The sequence below is a fragment of the Pituophis catenifer genome, unplaced genomic scaffold (genome assembly GCF_029215685.1).
Source record: "Pituophis catenifer annectens isolate HBS135680 unplaced genomic scaffold, rPitCat1.0.hap2 SCAF_1, whole genome shotgun sequence".
In the NCBI taxonomy this organism is placed as follows: domain Eukaryota; kingdom Metazoa; phylum Chordata; class Lepidosauria; order Squamata; family Colubridae; genus Pituophis; species Pituophis catenifer.
In genome coordinates, this window is record NW_027256881.1 from 355,028,882 (window position 1) to 355,050,224 (window position 21,343).

General features: G+C 60.8%; 1 protein-coding gene across 1 annotated transcript in view; it reads right to left on the reverse strand.

Moving 5' to 3' along the window:
- The window catches only part of LOC139317729 (F-BAR domain only protein 1-like), a 32,727-nt gene extending 12,245 nt beyond the window's left edge, over positions 1 to 20,482 (reverse strand). Inside the window, 20 exon segments of the mRNA XM_070944800.1 lie at positions 522 to 613; positions 962 to 1,013; positions 1,115 to 1,189; positions 1,553 to 1,577; positions 1,719 to 1,903; positions 2,186 to 2,240; positions 2,416 to 2,440; positions 3,232 to 3,304; positions 3,613 to 3,660; positions 4,026 to 4,122; positions 4,593 to 4,691; positions 5,117 to 5,221; positions 5,403 to 5,429; positions 5,431 to 5,556; positions 5,759 to 5,900; positions 6,137 to 6,211; positions 9,338 to 9,429; positions 13,619 to 13,687; positions 14,444 to 14,499; positions 20,439 to 20,482. Of these exon segments, the coding sequence (XP_070800901.1) occupies positions 522 to 613; positions 962 to 1,013; positions 1,115 to 1,189; positions 1,553 to 1,577; positions 1,719 to 1,903; positions 2,186 to 2,240; positions 2,416 to 2,440; positions 3,232 to 3,304; positions 3,613 to 3,660; positions 4,026 to 4,122; positions 4,593 to 4,691; positions 5,117 to 5,221; positions 5,403 to 5,429; positions 5,431 to 5,556; positions 5,759 to 5,900; positions 6,137 to 6,211; positions 9,338 to 9,429; positions 13,619 to 13,645 (1,420 nt within the window). The 5' untranslated portion in view covers positions 13,646 to 13,687; positions 14,444 to 14,499; positions 20,439 to 20,482.
- Positions 20,483 to 21,343: the final 861 nt, after the last annotated feature.

Sequence of the window (21,343 nt, forward strand, 5' to 3'; positions counted from 1 at the left end):
GCCGAGGCCTCGGAAAGAGGCTCAGATGCCTCCCTCCCTACAAAGACCCGAATTGGGGAAGTTCCCCCCGGCCCTCCCTAGAGAGGAAGGCTGGGCTTTGGAGGAGAGGAAGAGGATGGAGGCCTCTGGACACTGGGGGTGGACAGCAGCCCCAGAATCCCAGGGACGGCCAAGCAGACCAAAGGGCCCTTGAACGAGCAACCCTTGGAGGCCCCCATGACCCGTCCTCCTCCTTCGGACGCCTCAGGTCCCTCCTCTGACCTCTGCCAGGCCACTCAGGAGCCCCCCCACCTCCTTCCCTCGGGCGCCCTCCGGCAGCCTTGCTCCCCTTTCCTGTTTTTTGCCTCTTTCCCCCAAAACTGCTCCAGGCTGAAGAGGTGAGCTGGGTGAGCACAGCAGCCCCACTTGGGCCGGTTGGGTGGGTCTGTCCGTCTTCCCCCACCTCTCCTGGCCGGAGGCCCCACTGGGCTTTGGGGAAGCTGCAGCTGCTTGACCCCCCCCCCCCGCAACGGGGGACTCACCTGCGAAGGCTTCATTTTCAAAGGCCGACTCCAGGGGGGGCCCAAACAAGGCGCTGGCAGGAAGGGCCTCGGGCTTGCTTTGGCCGTCACAGCTGGGAAAAGAGAAGGCGGGGAGGGGGAGGGGGGTCATTCTAGCCTCTCCTAGGAAAAAGGAGATGAGGGTGGAGGGGCAAGAGGAAACTCCACTGACCCTCCCCGCCTCATCCCCCCCCCCCCCCCGGGAAGCCAGGTTAACTCCAAGGTTTCTTCCTGTTGGGGCTTCTGCTGCAAACAGGCCTCCTGGTAAGATCTCTCCTGGCCGCCCCCCCCCCCCCAATGACAACTCCCTAACCCCCAGAGCAAACAAGCAAGCTGGCACCAAACCGGCCCACCTGCAGCCAGCCTCCCGGGTGCCACGCCAGGTACCAGCACAGAGGTGGCTATCTGAGATGCGGGCATACCTGCTCATCCGGGGCACCAGGTTGGGGGTCGCAGCGCTCCCTGGTCTACCACCTGCCGAAGGAGGGTGAGGATGGGGCAGGAACAGAAAGGTCAGAGGGTGGAGGGCCCCCACCCCACGGGTCCTCCCCCTCCCCCTGCTCTTGCGGCCTCACCTCGCTCTCCTGCGCCTGGGGCCGGGCCAGAGTCGGTGGGCACCGCAGCAGCCGAAGGGAAGGTTTTCAAGTGCCCTGAAAGCAGAGAGAGGCACCCCCAAGCCTGGGCTGCAGGTCAGCAGGTCCGGAGAGGGGTCAGCACCTTCCCAGGCCCCAGAAGGAGCCCCATCTTTGGGGAGGCTGGAGCCCGGCCAAGGTCAGGAAAGTCCCGATTGGCCGAGGCTTGGAGCTCCTCACTTGGGGGAGGCACCCAAGAACCCCCTTCGCACCGACACCGGGCTCGCCCTTCCCGGTCGTGTGGTTCGTTGTGTGGCTTGTGCCTCGGTCTGTCCTACAAGCCTGGCGGACCGGCTCCCCAGAGCAGCCCTCCATGGCCCTCGGTGCCCAGATGGACCGACCCCACCCACGGCAGGGGCCCAGAGCGGGAGGGCCACTTACTGGAGGAGTGTCTCTTCATGGTGCCCTGCAGACGAGAAGGGGAGCGGGTCAGGAGTGCAAGGCCACCCCTGCCACTGTGGGGGGGGCTGCTTCTGGGCCCTCCTCCAGGATAAGCAGGGAAGGGGGAGGCAATGGGGGCCCCCCTCGTATCCCTGGTCCCGCTCACCCCCACGCAGGGCGGCAGGATGAGGCTGCCCACTGAGGCCTTCAGCTGCTCCGTGGCGGCCGAGGTGGCAGCACTGCCCACTCGCTCGGGCGGCTGGATGGGCTTGATCCGGATATAGAATTTGGGGGGGTCCTCATCGTCGTAATCCGAGTCACTGGACGAGCAGAAGCGGCTGCTGTGTTCGCGTGGAGCCGAGTCAAGGAAAGTGATGGTTGGGGGTGGGTCTGGGCCTGGACTGGCATCTTTGGGAAATGGCTGGGGGGGCTTCCTTCCACAAGGGGCTTCCTCCGAGGTCAGCTTCAGTGGCCCACTCTGAGACAGGCAGGCAATGGGGGTCCCTCTGCCCACTTGTACAGTGACCCCTGCGCCTTCTGGGGCTCTCCCCCCCCAATCAAGCCCCACATCCAGACCCCCAGACCCACCTTCCCTAGAGCCACTCCCACTTCCCCAAGCCCCCCCAAGGATATCGTTCTGGTTCATTTCGGGCCGGACGGTGAAGCCTTCCTCGTCCACCTCGGGGGGCTGTGGAAAGAGAACATGGCTGGGGAGGGTGGAATGTGACACAGACCACCCCCCCAAATGTCACAGGGAGGGGTGGGCAGCAAGCTCTTGGGAACGGGGGTCCAGGCAGCTCTGGGACCCCCGCCTCAGCAAAGCCCACCACTCAGCTGCACCGCCTTGGAGGGCGCGTCCTCACCCCCGAATCCGCCTCCGGAGACTCCCTGGGGAGAAAGGGGGAAAAGGGTGAGTGGGGCAGGGGGGGGCTGTACAGCCAGGACCGAGGCAGACGGGGGGGGGCAGCCAAGGACTACTGCAATGCTCTCTACATGGGGCTCCCCTTGAGGAGCACCCGGAGGCTCCAACTGGTGCAGAATGCGGCCGCGCGGGGGATTATGGGAGCCAGGGGGCGCTCCCATGTGACACCTCTCCTGCGTGAGCTGCATTGGCTTCCAGTTGTCTTCCGGGTGCGCTTCAAGGTGTTGGTTACCACCCATGGCATAGGACCTGGGTATTTGCAGGACCGCCTTCTGCCGCCGATAGCCTCCCACCGACCAGTACGCGCCCACAGAGAGGGCCTCCTCAGGGTGCCGTCAGCCAGGCAATGTCGGCTGGCGACCCCCAGGGGGAGGGCCTTCTCTGTGGCAGCTCCTGCCCTCTGGAACGATTTGCCCCCGGAGATACGTAGGATACCAGATCTCCGTGCTTTTCGCCGTGCCTTTAAAACTTTTTTATTTCATCAAGCTGGGCTGGCGTGAACCCCCCCCCCTTTTTAAGCTCTTTTTAGCTTTTTAAGTGTAAATTGGGTTTTAATTGGATTGTTTTAAATTTTGGGCCAAAGCTGTATAATTCTTTTAATTGATTTTAAATTTTGTATTGGTATGTTTTTATCCTTGGCTGTGCACCGCCCTGAGTCCAATAGGAGAAGGGCGGTATATAAATTGAATAAATAATAATAATAATAATAATAATAATAATAATAATAATAATAATAATAATAATAATAAATACTCACCCCAAGTCCCGCCCGCGCTCCTTGCGCCCGAGTCCGGGAATGCGGAAGGCTTTGCTGCGGCTGCGCTTGGGCCCTGGGGGGACGCAGGGGGGGGGCTTTTCAGGGGCAGGAGAACAAATGGGGGACCCTTGACCAGGGGGAGCCTACCAGGGGCGGAACTGCTTGGCTGGGAGACAGGCAAGGGGGCCTCACACCCCTGGGGGCCCCCAGGACCACAGCTGAATCCAGGGGGGCCCCAGAAGCCTCTGGGTGAGGGGGAGGGAGGGAGGGGCCCCCGGGCGGCCCAAGGGCCAGGTGCCTGAAATCCAGTGGCAGGAGGGTGGAAGGGGTGGGGAGGCCTCTGCCAGGTCCACCCCCAAAATCCGAGCCAGACGTACTTGCCTTCCTGCGAGGAGGACATCATGCTCAGTTCCTCCAGGTCCAGGGGCCCTGGGGGTGGGGGGCAGAGAAAAACCTGAGGTGAGGCAGGGGGGCAGACCCCCCAAGTCGCTCCCCCACCCCAAGAATGTCTTCAAGGCATGTGGTCCAGCAGCCCCTCCTTCATCACAGAGGCTTCCATGTCCATCGTTCTGAGAAAGAGATGGGGTGCCTGGGCCCTTCCCCTTGGGGTCCTTAGTCTCCTGGACGTGGTCACTGATGGAAATGTCTGCCTGCTCACCCAGCCTCCACCCACCCCCTCCCTTTCCACCTGTCTCTACTGCAGAGGCCCCTGGGGCTCCGAGGGCCCAACCAGCAGGGCTCTGGGGCGGCTGCACAGCACCCGAAGGCTGCCCAGGGGTGCCAGGGCCTCTCACCTGGCGGGTGGCAGCCGGTGCCCTTGCTCTCGGCAAAGTTGCGAAGCAGCGTCTCCACCCCGATGTTCTCCATGTTCTGCTTGAATTCCTCCTGCACCTGAGCGGGGGAGGGAGGGGGACCCTCCTGAGGCCCCCAGAAGGATTCCAGGTGCCCCTGAGGGAGGGCTGCACCTGTCCATCCTTCGGCCCCTCCATTCAGAGAGCCCTTGGGAGAAGGCAGCCAGTCTTCCCCACAGCCTCCCTTCCCCTGCTGGTTCCCTCGTCCTGGATAGACACCCCCCACCCCTCCAATGAGAGGGTCCTTCCGGCTGCCTGCCTCCTGCCACCGCTGGGAGGGAGGAGTGGGCAAGAAAGCAGAGTGGCACCAGCCCGGGGCGGGGGGCAGGCAGGGGCCCTCTGCAGGCTTGGGCCGTCATTCCATAACCCCCTACCCGATGGGGGTCTGCAGAGCATTGGAAGGCCGGGGGTCGCCTAACGCAGTGCAGCCCCCTGGCAGGTTTGCCCAGAACTGCCCTCCCCTGTGACCCAGGAGCCCCTCGGAATCCGGCCACGCCCTGGGCTGCCCACCTGCCCAATCTGGACGTGGGTGTCCTCCACTGAGTGGATGTAGGAGCCGACCAGGGACTTCAGGTGCTGCAGGTGCGACTCCTCCACCTCCTGGAACCGCTGGGGGAGGCAGGAGAAGGGCTGTGGGTCTGGCTGGGGAGCAGAGCCCTCCGAATATTGCTTGGGCAGACCTCATGCCTGCATCACGGGGGCGGGGGGGGGAGAGGGGCGGCAAACCGAGCCCCCCCCAGACAGTCTATGCTGGGCTGCTCTACACCCCTAAGTTCCTCGGAGGCCCCGTTCCCTCAGGCTGGAGCTTTCCCCTCCTCTTCTGTGACCCACAAGGGTGGGGGCCTAGAGACCAACCCGGACCCTCCCCCCCCCCAGGGCCTTTCCTCATCAGCATAAGCGGGGCAGACTCGGGGAGGCCCAACAAAGTCCCCCCCTTGCACGGGAGAGGGCACCGGTCAGCCTCCTCTGCCAACAGTGGACTGGCCTTGGTGCGAATCCCACCCAGCTGGGCCCATTCTGCGCCCCCTCCTTACCACGGCCGAGTCCAGCATCTTCTGCTCAAAGTCAGCCCGGGCCACGTTGTACTTCTCCACGGTGCGCCGCAGAGCGTCCACGGCCTTTCGGGACTTCAGCTCTGCCTTGGTGGGGGACACACGGGGGAAGGGCAAAGTCAGGGCAAGCCCCCCCCCCACTTCCCCTCCCTCCAGCCAGGGAACCAGAGAACCAAACCAAGGCTGGTGATCGTGGCCATTGACCTTGGCAACTGCCCCTGCCCCGGGGTCCCAGGAGGAGGGTTGCAGGACAGGACCCTCCCCTCACCTTGTCCATCTCCTTCTGGCCGGCCCCCCTCCCTGCGTAGCCTCTCCAGCTCCTGGCATCGGCTGTGGAAGGCCTCCTTGGCCTTAGGCAGGTGCTGGGCAGCCCCCTGAAGCTGCTGGACGGCCTCCAGGGTCCCAGCCACTTCGTCCTTCGACTGACCGGGGGAGGAAGAGGAGCAGAACTTGTGGCCCTTCTTCATGCTTCTGGCCACTGGGGCCCCAGAGGACCTGGCAGCATTAGTCAGAGAGCCCAGGGCCCGATCCCTTGGCCAGCCTCGGGGGGGGGGGGGAGGAGGCTTGCAAAGGGATGTCCCCCCACCCATGGTCCCTGGACAACTTGGCGGGGGTGGGGGCCACCTTTCTGTGGGCTCGTAGCTGCTCTTCCCCATAGCGGCCGATCTCCTTGATGAGATCCTGCAGCTTCTTCACCAGCTCAGCGTGGCACAGTGCCAGCTTGTCCGAGGAGATGCGGAAGACTTCCCAGAGGGGAGCAAAAGTCCTGTGGGGGCACATGGGAAGCGCCTGAATCTCTGCCCGGACATCCTCCAGAGGGGTCTTCCGCCCTGCCTCCCACCCCCCCACCTCCATAGGGGCCACCTGCCAGGACCCTCGCCCTGCAGGCTGCCCAGGGGGGCACATAACTGGCAACCATGGCCACAGGCCCTTTCCCCACACACCATCGCAAATGAGGATGGAGCAGCCCCCCCACCCCAGAATGCCACAGGCTCTCCTCACCCCAGCTGCGTGCTGTTGCCGGCCATCTTGGACATCTTGACCATGGACTTGGCATAGGCCTCCTCCACAGCCGCCCTTGGCAGGAGGGAGAGAGAGCGAGAGGCCACCGTCACCCCTGTGTCCCTGGAACAGGCTGCGACCTGAAGGACAGGCCCATCTTCCAGGCACCACAGAGCCCATGCTTCCCTGCTCTCACTGGCAGATGGGGCAAGGCCTTCCTTGGACCAACCACTTGGGGGATCCCCTGCCGGGCACCCCACCCCCCTTTCAGATGATATCCTTGCAAGGTAGGTTGGCACAGAGAGTGGCTGGCCAGAGTCTATGGACGTAGGACTTGAACCCGCCTCTGTCTGTTCTGCCTGTCCAGCCGCCCAGCCCCATGGGTTCCATTAGCCTCAGGTTTCTCCTGGAGCCATGCTGAAGCTCGGCCTTTGGGGCTGGGCCCCCTTTGACTAAGCATGGCCAAGCCTGCCAATTCTGTCGCAGGGGCCAAAAAACAGGCATTATTTGCGGGAGTCTGAACTCTGGCACTGACGAAGGAAAGGCGCATTAAAATAGAAAGGGCCCATTTTTATTCCTCCACTTTCGAAGGAAAAACACCGGTTGGGGAATTCTGGGAGTTGAAGTCCACAAATCCTAAAGTTGCCACAGTTGGAGACTCCTGCTGTTTTGAAGCAGCGTACAAGCAGATTTGCACTCTGCACACGCTCTGGTCAGCTCCCACATCCCGAGGGAAAGTTACTCCGTTCTGATTTCAGCAGAGAAACCTCCAGGGCAGCCTTCCTCCAGTTCAGGGGTGGGCAAGGAGCAGGAATTCCCAGCAGGAGACTTGAACCCACGTCCAGCCCTCCACAGTTGCCAACATTTGCACCCGAGCTGCCAGGCCTGATGGAGTCAGCAAAGAGCCACAGCTCCCTCTGGTGGGCAAGAAGAGGAACTCAGCACTCAGTAAGGCCTGGCTCTCAGGAGGGGAGCGGGGAAACGAGCTGGGCAAAATTAGGGGGGGGCTATACATAGGCCCCTCCGAGGCCCTCAGCCCCATGGGCCACCAGATCCCCGGGTTTCTGGAGGGGTCCAGGGCGGCACATCCTGGGTCCCCTGCCCTGGGCCATGGGTCACGCTTCAGAGGGGCCCAGGGCAAGGTACCTGGGCTGCCCCGAAGGCTACCAGAGACCCCCGGCGGCTTTCTCCGGGGCCCAGAAGCGAGTTCTGCTGCCTTCCTTGGGCTGCCAGCTGGGCCAGGGTGGGGTTTTTTCCCATTTTGCAACCGCAGCTACAGACTCTAGCAAAGGGGGCAGAAGCACATGAGTTGGGGGCTGCCTAGGACCCCCGGGCTCTGGTTTCGCAACTGGATTCTGCTACTCATTTTTTATCCTTATTCCAGAAATAAGCCCAAAAGGCCTACAGCCAATTCTTGACTTAAAGCCATTTGTTTAACTATCAGCTGAAGATACAGCAGCATTAAAAGCAGTGATCTACCGCTGGTCCTTGCACTTATAACTGTTGCTGAGGGTCACGTGATCAAAATGTGGGAGCTCAGCAACCAGCGTGTATTTATGGTGTGTGTGTGTCGTGATCACCATTGTTGACCTTCCCAAGCGACTTCTGACCAGCAGAGTCAGTGGGGGGGAGCTCCTTAACGACTGCAGTGTCTCAATAACCAAGGTTGTAAAATCAGGCAATTAACGGCTGCCTCGTTTAGTGACAGAAATTCTGGTCCCAATGGGGCTGGTAAGTGGAGAAACGCCCGTAATCAGCCCCACCAGGTTAGAAAAAACCCAACTTCCCTTTAAACCAAGGAAACTCTCCCAAAGAGGAAAGGCAGCACTGAAAGACTTCCCTTCCCAACACCTGTGGTTGCCATTCCCCCTTGCTGAGCCCTGCAGCCCCCCGAGGATGGAAAAACACACAGCCGCACACGTTCAAAGCTGCCTCCCTTGAGACCTTGAGAAAGCAGACCCGGGGTTCCTCCCCCGCCCCAAAAAGTGTCTTAACAGTTCAGCTCCCCATTTCTTCTGGATTCATCTAATTTCACTTCTGGTTTCTTTCAGCCGCTTTCTTCTGGATGTCTTTCGTTGGGATTTTGGGAGCTGCCAGGAACTCAGTGGCTGAACAGCAGGGATGGCCCATGCCGGCTGGCCTTGAATTCGGCTTCAAAGGTTCAGGACTTTGACTTGGGCCCCCTAAGGCTCCAATGCAGATTTAGCCCCCACTCTGCCATTTAGCTGAGAAGTATTTGGAGGTTCTTAGTCACTCAGCCGTGATTCCTATTTTTCCTTGGAAAACGAAGTCCAGCTGCCTTTTGAAAAGGCCCCTTTGGGATCTCCAAAGCTTTAGAATAGAACAGAGCTGGAAGGGACCTTGGAGGTCTTCTAGCCCAGCTCCCTGCTCAAGCAGGAGAACCCACGCCATTTCAGATAAGTGACTGTCCAGTCTCTTCTTGAAAACTTCCTGTGATGGAGCTCCCACAATTTCTGGAGGCAAGCTGCCCCACTGGTTAATTGTCCTCAGTTAGGAAGTTTCTCCTCAATGCCAGGTCGCTTCTCTCATTCATTCGTTTCCAACCATTGTTTCTTCTCCTGTGTTCAGGTGCCTTGGAGAATAATCTGACCTCCTCCTCTTCTGACAGCCCCTCAAATATTGGAATCTTGCTATCATGTCCCCCCAATTCTTCTTTTCTTTAGGCTAGCCAAACCCAAATCCTGCATATATTTTAGTCTCCAGGCCTCTGATCATCTTTCTTGCCCTTCTCTGAAATTTTTCCAAAGTCTCAACATCTTTTTTTGTAGTATGGTGAACAAAATTGGTTGTGGCATTCCAGATGTGGCCTTACTAGGGTTTTATAAAGCAGTATAAAGCTTGAAAACTCTGAGAGGCCACCTGGGGGCAGCAGAGAGCGAGCCCGGGCTTTCTGGAGTGGCTCTTAACAATAAACGGGGGGGGGGGGGGGAGTTTCTGGGGTCTGGGAAGGGGGTGAAAACCAGGCAAGGGAGACGTTCTCTGGGGACTAACCCCTCCCCCCACCCCGCCAGTCAGTTACATCCTCCAGGGAAAAGCAATAAGCTAACAGCCTCCAGGTCTGCAGGACAACAGCATTCTGGGGGATGTAGTCCAAAGCCCAGAGGGCAGGGAGAGAGGCAGGGCCCTCCCAGGGTGGGGAAGGGGCGGGGCAAAGGGGGGAAGGGGCACACCCTGGCATACCTTTCCCGCACAAAGTCCGCCAGCTCCTTGGCCGAGATTTGCCCATGTTTCATGTTGTGATAAAGGACATCGAATCCCTGGTTCTTCTCTCCCTGTGGGGGATGGGGGGGGGAAAGCAAGACAGGAAAGTCAGGGGCCACACTGGGATCTGGGGAGAGGGTCTTCCCAAGCAGTCCTGATGCCCCCCCCGACCCCTCCCAAGGCGGAGCTCTCCACCAACTTGCAGACAAGCCAGAGAGGCAGCTGCCCAAGGGCTGCAGGGGGAGCAAAGGAAACCCCCCCCCCGCCCACAGATGGGAGCAAGGCTGGCTGGGGAATCGTGGGAGTTGAAGTCTGCACACCTTTCAGCTGCCAAGGCTGCCAGGCTGAGCCGCCTGTCCCCGGGCTGTGTCGGACTACAAGTCCCCTCTTCCCCAGGGCGTCATCAGATAATCGCCTGGCCGCCCTGTTTAGGGTGACCCACTCCCTGCTCCACCAGGGAGCACGGAGGACCCCTTGGAAGGAAGAGCCGAGGATTTTGTTCAGTGTCTGTATGACAAAATCACTCAGATTCGGGAAGGCCTGGACTCTGACTGGGTAGATCCAGGGGGGATGACTGAGGCAGGTCCTGAGAATGTTATCTGGGATAAGTTTGATCCTGTGACCCCTGACGACGTGGACAGGATTCTGGGTAGACTGAACGCAACCACATGTTTGTTGGACCCGTGTCCCTCCTGGTTAGTGCTGGCTTCTCGGGAGGTGACCCGAGGCTGGCTCCAGGGGATTATAAATGCTTCATTGGGTGAGGGTGACTTCCCGCCGCCCTGAAAGAGGCGGTGGTGAGGCCTCTCCTCAAGAAGCCTTCCCTGGATCCGGCTGTATTGGCTAATTATCGTCTGGTCTCCAACCTTCGCTTCATGGCGAAGGTTGTTGAGAGTGTGGTTGCGCGACAGCTCCCCCAGCACCTGGATGAAACGAAGTATCTGGATCCGTTCCAGTCGGGCTTCAGGCCTGGGTACAGCACAGAAACGGCATTGGTCGCGTTAATTGATGATCTCTGGAGGGCTCGGGACAGGGGGTGCTCCTCTGTCCTGGTCCTATTAGATCTCTCAGCGGCTTTTGATACCATCGACCATGGTATCATGCTGCACCGGCTGGAAGAGTTAGGGGTGGGAGGCACCATGTTGCGGTGGTTCTCCTCCTTTCTCTCTGACCGGTCGCAGTCTGTGTTGGCAGGGGGGCAGAGGTCGACCCCGAGGCCCCTCATATGTGGGGTGCCACAAGGGTCGGTCCGCTCACTCCTTTTGTTCAACATTTATGTAAAGCCGCTGGGCGAGATCATCCGTGGTTTCAGGGTGAAGTACCACCAGTACGCTGATGATACTCAGCTGTGCATCTCCACCCCGGACCACCCCAATGATGCCCTTGAAGTGATGTCCCGGTGCCTGGAGGCCATGTGGATCTGAATGGGGAGAAACAGGCTCAGACTCAACCCATCCAAGACCGAGTGGCTGTGGTTTCCGACGTCCCGATATAGTCAGTTGGCGCCATCACTGACTATTGGGGGCGAATCACTGGCCCCCACGGAGAGGGCTCACAACTTGGGTGTCCTCCTGGATTCACGGCTGTCTTTAGAAGAGCATTTGATGGCCGTGACCGGGAGGATTTTTCATCAGGTCCGCCTGATTCACCAGTTGCGTCCCTTTCTAGATCGGGACTCCTTACACACAGTCACTCATGCCCTCGTCACCTCCCGCCTGGACTACTGTAACGCTCTCTACATGGGGCTCCCCTTGAGGAGCACCTGGAGGCTCCAACTGGCGCAGAGTGCGGCCGCATGGGTGGTTATGGGAGCGACATGGCATTCCCATGTAATGCCTCTCCTGTGCGAGCTGCACTGGCTCCCGGTGGTCTTCCGAGTGCGCTTCAAGGTTTTGGTTACCACCTCTAGAGCGCTCCATGGCTTAGGACCTGGTTATTTACGGGACCGCCTGCTACCACCAATAGCCTCCCACCGGCCGGTATGCTCTCACAGAGGGGGGCTCCTCGGAGGGCCGTCGGCCAAACAATGTCGACTGGCGGCCCCCAGGGGGACAGCCTTCTCTGTGGGGGCACCTACTATCTGGAATGAGCTCCCTCCGGAGATATGGAGGATCCCGGATCTACGCACCTTCCGTCGCACTCTCAAGACTTTTTTATTCCATCAAGCCGGCCTGGCCTAAATCTTTCCCCTTTAAAATGTAAATTTTAATTTGTTTTTAAAATTATTGGGTGTTTTTAATTTGTCTCGGCCAAATTGTTTAATTCAGTTTTATTCTGTTTTTAAATTCTGTATTTATGTGTTTTATTCTGTGGCTGTTCACCGCCCTGAGTCCTTCGGGAGTAGGGCGGTATACAAATCCAATAAATGAAATGAAATGAAAAATGAAAGAGGCTGTGGGGGGAGGGCTGGAGGGACTGGGTGAGTCTTCTGTACCCAGGGAGGCCTGCCCCACAGCTCTGGCCCGGCCTTCCCGGCCCCCGAGTGGAGGGCCCCTCCCAGCAGCCCGACTGGGGCCTCCCATGCCAGCCAGTGCCAGCCACTGAGCAAACAAGCGTCACCGCCGGGATAGCCGGGACGAGACCAGGGCAGGGAGCCCACCCCGGCACCCGCTGGGGAGTGGGTGGTTGGGCTGGGCACAGGAGGTGGGCACAGCAAACCCCCAAGGAAGTTTCAGGGCTGACCACGGAATCTGTTTGGGCCAGTTAAGGATAAAAGGAAGGTAACCGGGAGGCGAGAACAGATCCTTTCTGCTTGGCGTCAGGGCTGAAAGGATCTTTCCGGGATCTTTTGGGAAGATTTCATTTGGGAAGAGCAGAGGAATTCCCAATCTGGAGAGAAGCACCGAATCCCCCGAATCCCAAGGAAACCCAGAGCCAAAACGCTGCTTCCGAATATTGAAAAGGCTTCCCAGCAGAGACCTTCTCTGCAAGCGGGAAAGGAAGGGGCTTTGGCCACCCCACACTGGCAGGCAGGGGCCTCGCACCCCAGTGAATCCAGTCCCCCACCCACCCAGCCTCAACAGCTACACACGCCTGGGGAGGACACAGCAAGGAAGCCCCCTGCCTCCTCCACCTGACGCTGTGCAGCTGAGGGTGGCTAGCCCCTCCAATGTGTGGGGGGGGGCTCAGGGCCGGGGCCCGAAGGCATGCAAGGAATGCCCCACCCCGACTGGCCTGCCCCCCTCCCTCCACCTTCCCTTTCAGCCACTTTTGATGGCAGGGGCTCCAAGGACGAGGCTCTGGGTGCAAATCAGCCCACACGGACTCAGTTCGGCCCCTTCCACAATCCCTATCCCCTCGGCTTTCCTCGGACACTGTCCAGTTGATCAGCATCCTTCCTCAACCGGGGAGCCCGGCCAGCACACAGCAGAGCAGGAGGGGGAGCCCTCCTGCCCGACTGCAGCCCAGGACTGCACTGGCTGCTGATCAACCAGACAGTTTTGCCAGTCCAGCTCTCTCCCACCCCCCACCTGTCCTCCCCGCCTGCCTTTGCTTCTTCCTCCACCCAAAGGGAGAACGGGAAGACGTTCCTCCCCCTCCCCCTTGGCCCCCTTTCTCTGGGCCCTCTTCGTATTCCCTTTTTGGCCACAGGGACTCTTTAAAACTGGGTTTCTTCCCTTCAGTGAGAACTAGAAACTTGCCTGAGGCCTCTGTGCAAGGCTCAGTGGGACACAGGATGTGGGGAGTTTCAGAGCCGAGGCGGCCTCAGGGCGCCACTTTCGCTTTGAAGAGAGCTGGCGTGGCGTCCCACGTGGCAATGGAGGGCACCTCCCTCGGTGGGGACGGGGGCTGCCCACGTCTGCCTTCCTGGGTCTGGAGGCCGCCCTGACTGGGTTGGACTGTGGGGCCACCCTGCTGTGGCCCCACGAGGGCCCCCCTTTCCCTTCCAGAGGGGAGGGATCCTTCTGGGCAGCCATGCATAGATCCCCAGAGAGAATTCGAGCCCTGCAAAAGGCCGGGGGGGGGGGAGGGGGGCGCAGCTCAGTCCCCTCCAGCCAGCAATCAGGCTTTGTGCCACTCCCCACACATGCCAAGCCCCACTTGCTGAAATGCAGGAGAGCAGCCTCACAAGGGTTTTGGGTTTGTCGGGGGGGGGGCAGCTTAGTCCCAACGGTCTCCCCAGCTCTTTTTGCCACCCCCCTTCCTTGGAGGAGCCTCCAAGCTCGCTAAGGCCTTGGCACTGCCAGCCTGGGGCACTAGCTGCTGCTGGAGGGCAGAAAAGCCCAGGGGGGGGGGACAAGAGACAAGGGGTTCTCTTACCCAGAAGTGCTCCGCAAAGTAAGACATGGCGGGGGCAGGGCGGTCAGGCCTCTTTCAGCTCCTGGAAACCTGGGGGAGGAAGACTCAGGTGAGGCAGGGGGTCTCCAAAGAGAGCCCAGAAGTGCTCTGGGGGACCCTTGGAGCCCAAAGCAAAGCGGCCAGGCCAGGGAGGCCCAGATGATTGCTCCTGGGATGTTGCAGGATCACCCCGACATCTCTTGCTCCCCTTGCCCAGGGGGCCCCATGAGGAAGGGGCCCCTGCTGAAGGGGGAGGGGGACCGCTGCAGAAGAGGCTCCTCTGCATCAAGGGGGCTGCCTCATCCCAGCCCCACAGCTCTGCCCCTCCCCCTCCTCGCCCACCCTCCTGCACCCATCCATGCTCCTCCGGTGGCCCCCTTCTCCCAGGGTGGCCTCCAAGGAGCCCCTGCCTTCAGGGAGCCAGGGGGAAGCAGGGGGGAAGGGCCTGGCCTGGCCTCCCTGCCTCAAAGACAGGAGCTCCACTGCCCACTTCCTGCCACAGGAAAGGTGGCAGAGGCTGGGCATCATGGATGATCCTTCCCTCACTTCCCCTCTGCACCCCAGCAGGCCACTGCCTGCAGTTTGGGGGGCCGTTTCTGGGGTTGCACCCCCATCCGGCAATGCAGGCGGGAGCAAAAACAGGAAGTTATTTCAGAGGACGCCATCTTGTTCTTTCCACTTCAAATGGGAGGGGGGATCTTTGTGCCCCTCCACTGCCCCACCCCCATCCCGCATCTTCCAATAATGCTTGGCAGTGGCATCCTGGCTCAGGCCCCTCTGCCCCTTCCCCCAGCCTTGGCTACTCACCTGTGTCTGGGTCATGCTCTCGTTGGCAGCTGGTGGAAACTGACTGGACCGTCTCCCTGGAGTGGGGGGGGGCAGAGAGGAAAAGTTTGAGGGGGGGCAGCCAGGCAGGGACTGAAAAGCCACTTCCTGAGAGAGGTGTTTCCTCCTTTGGCTTTGCAGCTGCCGCGATGGGCTCCCCCCCCCCATCTGCCCCTGGACAGGGAAGAGGGGGATTTCCTCAACCCTGGGAGTGGCTGTGGGTGGCACTCTTTCAAAAACTTTTATTATTTTAGATTTTTTAATCCCATTTTCGTTATGTTTATGAATACCTCAAGGCAGCGAAGGCATCTGATATACCTTCCTCCACCTCCAGTTTCCCCCACAACCACCCTGTGAGGTGGGATGGACTAAGATTGAGGGGCCTAGCTTTCGTGCCTTGAAACCTCAGCCTCCCACTCTAGGAGGGGCTCTGCAGAGGGGCTGCCCTTGAGTAGCATTTGGAAGCTGGAGGTAGTGGTGCATGGGCATTGTGTTGCTCTTCCTGGCACTCTCTTCATGCCTGCTCTGCGATGGGCTCCCGGCAGCTCGGGGGGGGGGGAGCCTAAACCCCATGCCCGGAAGATGTTCCTCATCCGCCCCACCGGTTCCAAGAGGGTGCCGTGTTTGGGCCCTCCCCACTCAGCGGTGCCACCTCACAGTCCCTCCTGCTGTCCTGCCCTGGTGATGAAGGGGGGGCATTTGGCCTATGTGTTGGTTGGCAGCTGTTTCTTACTGGGTGCAAAGTGGCCCAATCCGAGAGAGACCCAGGGGCCCCACCAAGAGATGGAAGATTTGTTCCTTTGAGTGTTTTGTTCTTCGCTGCTTTTATTCCTTTCTTCGCCACCCAGGAGGGGGATGGGTGGCCATATAAATGCTCCAATCAATCAATCAATCAATCAATCAGACCGGATGCTGGGCTCGGCCTCTGCCCATCTGCTGCACAGGAAGCAGTGCCTGAACAGACCTCGCCCTTCACCCAGGCTGGATTTGCACACCAGCTGCGTTCATGTCACAGGCAGCACTCGATGGCCGCCGACTGGCCAGGCTCTTGGTCTCTCTCTGGGAGGGCGATGCTTGACCATTGGGCTGGGGGACGAGACCTCCCTTTCTCCCCACGTCTCCCATGGGGAGGAGGCTCATTCACTGGTTCAAGCTGGCCAAACTGGGGGTGGGACCACCTGGCAGTGGAGGACTGGTTGCCGGCAGTCTCCCCAAAGGCCGGGAGGCCATTAGCAGCAGCGGCCGAGCAAATTCCAGGATTGAGGAGGGGGGCATTTTAGAGGAAGGGGCATTTTAGGGAAAGCCTGGGGGGGGAGATGATCCCTGGCATCGATCCATCCTCAGCGTTTACTCCACAGGTCTCCCCCTGGGTTTTGATTATTACATTCCTTGATCTTTAAACTCTCTTTTCCCCCTGAGCTTCAACCCCCACCACCCCCCCACCATTGGATGCCGGGGTGGGAGCGGAAAGGTGGTTCAGGGGCCCCTTCTAAGAATACCAATGCAGAGGCTGCTGGTCAGCTGGCACCAGAAAGCCCCACTCCCCAATCAATGTGGAGGGACAGATGGACGGAGGGAAGGCAGCTTGGTTCATCGAGGGAAGGGGGCGTCTTTCCATGGCGGTCACTGGTTGACGCTCCAGAGCCAGATTCCTTTGGCCAGAAAGCAGGAGAGCCGCCCCCCCACTTCACACTGCAGGGGACCCCCCAGTTGTTTGGGAACCCCCCAAAAAGCAGAGCTACAAATGGTCTTGGCCTCTTCCTTTCGCCCCCAAGGGAGAAGCAAACCATTGGCTGCTTGGAGCACAGGCTCCGTGGGGCACAGGGGGATATCCCTGGAGGCCGTGCGGATCTGGATGGGGAGAAACAGGCTCCGACTCAATCCTTCCAGGACCGAGTGGCTGTGGCTTCCGGCGTCCTGATATAGCCAGCTGGTGCCATCGCTGGCTATTGGGGGCGAGTTATTGGTCCCCACGGATAGGGCTCGCAACTTGGGCGTCCTCCTGGATGCACGGCTGTCTTTAGAAGAGCATATGACAGCCGTGGCCAGGGGGGCTTTTCATCAGGTCTGCCTGATTCGCCAGTTGCGTCCCTTTCTGGATCGGGACTCCTTACGCACGGTCACTCAGGCACTCGTCACTTCCCGCCTGGACTACTGCAATGCTCTCTACATGGGGCTTCCCTTGAGGAGCACCCGGAGGCTCCAACTGGTGCAGAATGCGGCCGCGCGGGGGATTATGGGAGCCAGGGGGCGCTCCCATGTGACACCTCTCCTGCGTGAGCTGCATTGGCTTCCAGTTGTCTTCCGGGTGCGCTTCAAGGTGTTGGTTACCACCCATGGCATAGGACCTGGGTATTTGCAGGACCGCCTTCTGCCGCCGATAGCCTCCCACTGACCAGTACGCGCCCACAGAGAGGTGCCGTCAGCCAGGCAATGTCGGCTGGCAACCCCCAGGGGGAGGGCCTTCTCTGTGGCAGCTCCTGCCCTCTGGAACGATTTGCCCCCGGAGATAAGAAGGATATCGGATCTCTGGGTCTTTCGCCGTGCCCTAAAAACTTTTCTTCTCCATCAAGCAGGGCTTGCGTGAAACCCCCCCCCCCTTTTTTAGTCTTTTTAGTTTTTAGTTTTAAATTGTCATGGGGTTTTAAATTGAACTGTTTTAAATTGGGCCAGTTATATAATTCTTTTAACAATTTTAAATTTTGTATCTGCATGTGTTTTAGCTCTGGCTGTTCACCCCCCTGAGACCACTAGGAGAAGGGCGGTATACAAATTGAAATAAATAAAAATAAATAAATAAATAAATAAATAAATAAATATCCCCCCCCCCCACAAAGCATGCCCACACTGGCAAAGCAGGTGAAGCGATGCCCGCAAGAAGGTCCATGTAGCTCTCTGTGCCAGGCTGCCCAGAGCAGACTCAAGAGTTGTGCCCGAAAGCCTCCTGGGGTGAAAGCAGGACCTGCGGGGGGGTGGGGGGGAGGAAGTCCAGGCTGTAGCAGCTCTTACCCCTCCCCCTTTCAGGCAGGCAGCCGGTGGCATGCAGCTCCCACAGCGCTTTGGGAGCAGCCTCACAGAAGTGCCCTGTGGGGAGGATGGAGTCCAAGTCGAGGAACCCCTAAGCCTGCTTGCTGGGCACCCAACTGGCCAGCCACATACCACCACATGGCCCAACGTCTGGAGCATGGAAACAGAGCAAGAGAATGGGAAGGGGCCTTGGAGGTCTTCTAGTCCAAGCAGGAGCCCCTATGCCATTCTGGACAAACGGCCCCTCTCTCTCCTTCCTCCTTCTTCTTAAAAGCCTCCAGTGATGGAGCACCCACAGCCTCTGGGGGGAAGCAGTCAGAAAATTCCTTAGTTTTAGGTTGCTTCTCTCTTTGGCTAGTGTCCGTCCATTGCTTCTTGTCCTGCCATCAGTTAGGGTTAGGGCAGCTGGGGGGGGGCAGAAAAGACCCCAGGGATGGCATTGCCAAGCCACAAGGCCTGTGTTTACATTCTGGGAACTCAAGAGGAATTCAGAGGGACGGGCACTGAATAGGGGTGGACTAAATGAAGGACCGGAGAAGGAACATGGTGACCGAGGGGACCGTGCCAGGCTCTCTGGATGCCACAGGGGCACAACCCCCCTTTTCTCCTTCTGGAGGGGAGAGCCCAGCGCCTGGGTTTCAGTCTTGGGGGGCCCTCAGTTGAATGCTGGAGAAATCCTCTGGAGGAGAAGAGCTCTTGGGCAGAGGGGTGCGTCCCCGTTCCCTGGGCAGTCTTCAGCCTGACAAATGTTAATGTGCTGAAACTGCTATGCAATTATTTTACATTTCCTCACCAGATTTGGTGGGTTTTCTGCTTCAAACAAAGAGGAACCGGACCCCCCAATTGGGTGGAGGGTCTGGCTATGGCCTTTGGGCCACGTTGCCCATCTCCCCTGGGGCAATTCTGCAGCCAACAGCCAAGATGCCCCTCTGGGCTGGCACCAGACACAGCCCAGCACTGCAGCACCCTCATTCTCCACTGGGACGGCTCTCCCTCCAGCAGGGACTGGGGGGGGGGAGGAGGGCCTTCAGACCACCGGAAATGCCACGTGAATCAGAGCCAGAGACAAAAGAGACCCATTTGTTCCTGGGATGGTCCTGCCCAAATGGAGGACCTCTAAGAGGAAGGGCCCCACTTGAAAAGCTGCCGTTTTTCATCTCCCTGGCCTGGAGGAGTTCCAAGGGGCCCCGGGGCCTGTTCAGAACAAGGGTGCCTGCCTGGGCGTCCCCGCCTCCTTCCACGCCCTGGGCTCCTCAGCCAAGAGGTGAAGTGCCACGAAATCTGGAAGGTCAGCCTAGTTGGATGCCATGGTTACTCTCCTCCTCCTCCCGTTTTCCCTAGACTGGGCTGGGTCTTTTCCACTGGAGCTCAGGGGCCACGGTCTGCCTGTCCTGCTGACCAGCAGCTCCCTTTCAGCGGGTATCTCTTCCTGCCACCAGGCAGAGGCTGGGACCGAAGGGGAGGCTCTGGGTGCAGCCGGACTTCCCCTCCCCCTTGCCTCAGACTCTCTAAGCAACAGCTTCTTCCAGGGTGGCATCGGACCCGCTGCTTGGAGGGCAGAGCTGCCAGGGGGCAGAGAAGGGCAAAACCCTGGCCCAGCCCTTGCAACCGCACAGCCCTTCCCCCCCCCCCTCAGCAGTGGGGAAGGGGACCTTCTTCACACAGCTGGAAGACAGTAAAGTAATGCCCCAAAGCAGAAGCAGGACTGCCCTCCTCCCCGCTCCATCTAGGGGGCCAAGCAGGAGTTCCCCTCACCCCACCCCCGAGCTCTGGGGCAGGCAGGACCCCGAGACAATTCGGGGGGGAGGGGCAGTGCTCCTCAGTTTCAGAGCCCTCTCAGATGGGGAGAACTTTTCCCCAGGTATCTACCCCAAAGCTCCCCAGAGGAGGGGGGGCGGCTTCAGGAGAGGAAGGCCGGGTTTTTTGTAGGGCAGCTGCTCAGAGCAGACTGCCCTTGCACATGGAGGCTCTGCTATCAGCCCCCCTTGCTAAGCCCTAGGTGTCCTTGAGGGTGCAAAGGGCACGGGCTGGCAGGGCCTGTGGGGCTGGCAGGGCCTGTGGGGCCGGCATGGAGCTCCCGCCCTCCCGCCTGTTTCCAACATGTGGCACGTTACGCACCCACAACACACAACTCCGTTTCCAGCACAAAAAGCCTCCACTTCCCCAAAGCGGCACCGGTGCTTTTCATCGGCCTTTTCCACGCAGCCGAGAAGGGCCCTTCTCTGCCCGATCCGCCGCCAGCAGCCCTGGGACCCTCAGCAGAGCCCGACCCCCAGGCCGGGGGGGGGCTGGAGAGGAAGGCGCCTCCGCAGGCCGACCCGGCGTCTAAAGTCCCCTCTTATCTCTCGCGCCGGACCTTTGGCTGGACACGCGGCAGCCCACCCACCCCCCGCCTAGAGGCCCACGGGGCTCTCCCACAGGTGGCCGGGAAGCTCTGCGCAGGACCCCCGCCCAATTCCTGCCGAGGCACCTGCAGTGGAAGGCCTCCCCGCAGCCCCCCCGCTCGGGCCTACCGCGCCCTCCCACCAAGCCCGATCCGGGAACGGGGGCCGCGATGTGGGCCCCCCCCGCAGGGCGAGGCTCGCTGGCGGCAGGTCCGCCCAGGGGGGTCTCGGGCGCCCCCAGCAGGAAAGCGGCGCCGGGGGGGGGAAGTGACAGCCCCCCCCGGAAAGGCTCCGGGGGCGCCAGATCCAGCCCCCCCCCGCCCCCCGCAGCGCAGCCAGGGAAGCCCCTGCGGGGGATCCGGGAGCGCCGGGACCAGCCTCCCCAGGACCAGCGGCCCCTCCCGCCGCTCCCCGCATTGGCGCCGCAATAAACAGGCGGCCAGGAGCGGCCGCGCGTGGATCCCCCTCCCTGCTTCCTCCGCCCCACCTTTGGGGGCCGCAGGATCCCCCTCCCCCTCTGTCCGGGAGAGGCCGGGCGCGAGGGGGGGCCGGGGGGGCGCACTGACCTTCCGCGCTCCTTCGCATCGCGCACCTGCCTCGCCCGCCTCCGCCGCCCAAGGACCCCCCCGCCGAGGAGGGGCGGGCGCGGGGCGGGGCCTACGCGGAAGGGAAGCTCGACCCGGATTGGCTGCCGCGCGCGGCGCCGAGCTCCGGCTCTTCTCCCTCCCCCGGGCTCATTTGCATGTTTAAAGCGGCAGCGTCCGCGTTTCCCCGGGCAGCCGCTGCGCAGCGCCATTCTCGCGAGCGCCGAGCCGGCACGGATGGGGCGCCCCTCCCGGCGCAACCCCCCGAGAGCCTGCCCGGCCTGGCCCTTTCCCTGAAGGCGCGGCTCCGGAAAGCCCCGAGGTCGGGCCGGGCGGAGCGGCTCTCCGGCGAATGCATCCCGGCGGCCCGCGACGGGACGGGGCTGCCCTCGGCGGGGGTCAGGATAGGGGAGCCCGGCTGCCCGGACGCCGCCCCTGCCGAGAGGCTCCTCCGTGGGGACCCCGCAGGGAAGGGCTGCCTGTCCCCAGCGATCGTCCTGGCTGGCCCCACCCGCGGGATGCCGGGGGTCTCCTCGCGCCACCCACCCGGCATCGGTTTGCGGCGGGTCCCGGGAGAGAAACAGGCCGGGGCTCATGGGCCCCCCGCCCCATCCGGGCCGCCGTTCCCGTTGCTCCCTCACCTTACGGGACATCCGAGTCCTCCCAAACCGCCACTCCGATGCAGCCCCTCCCCCGGGGGTCCCATAGGCTTCGGTTTAGTGCACCAGAGATGCTTCCCAAACCGTATCTTTTCCAGGCAGTTGCCATGACAACACGTCTACTCCATCCCTCCATCCTCCCCGTTGTGCAACCAATGGCAACGGAGCCAGCTGATTTGGGGAGGGGGTGCAGGCCGGAACAAGGCAGCGTCTCCAGCAGGGATGGGG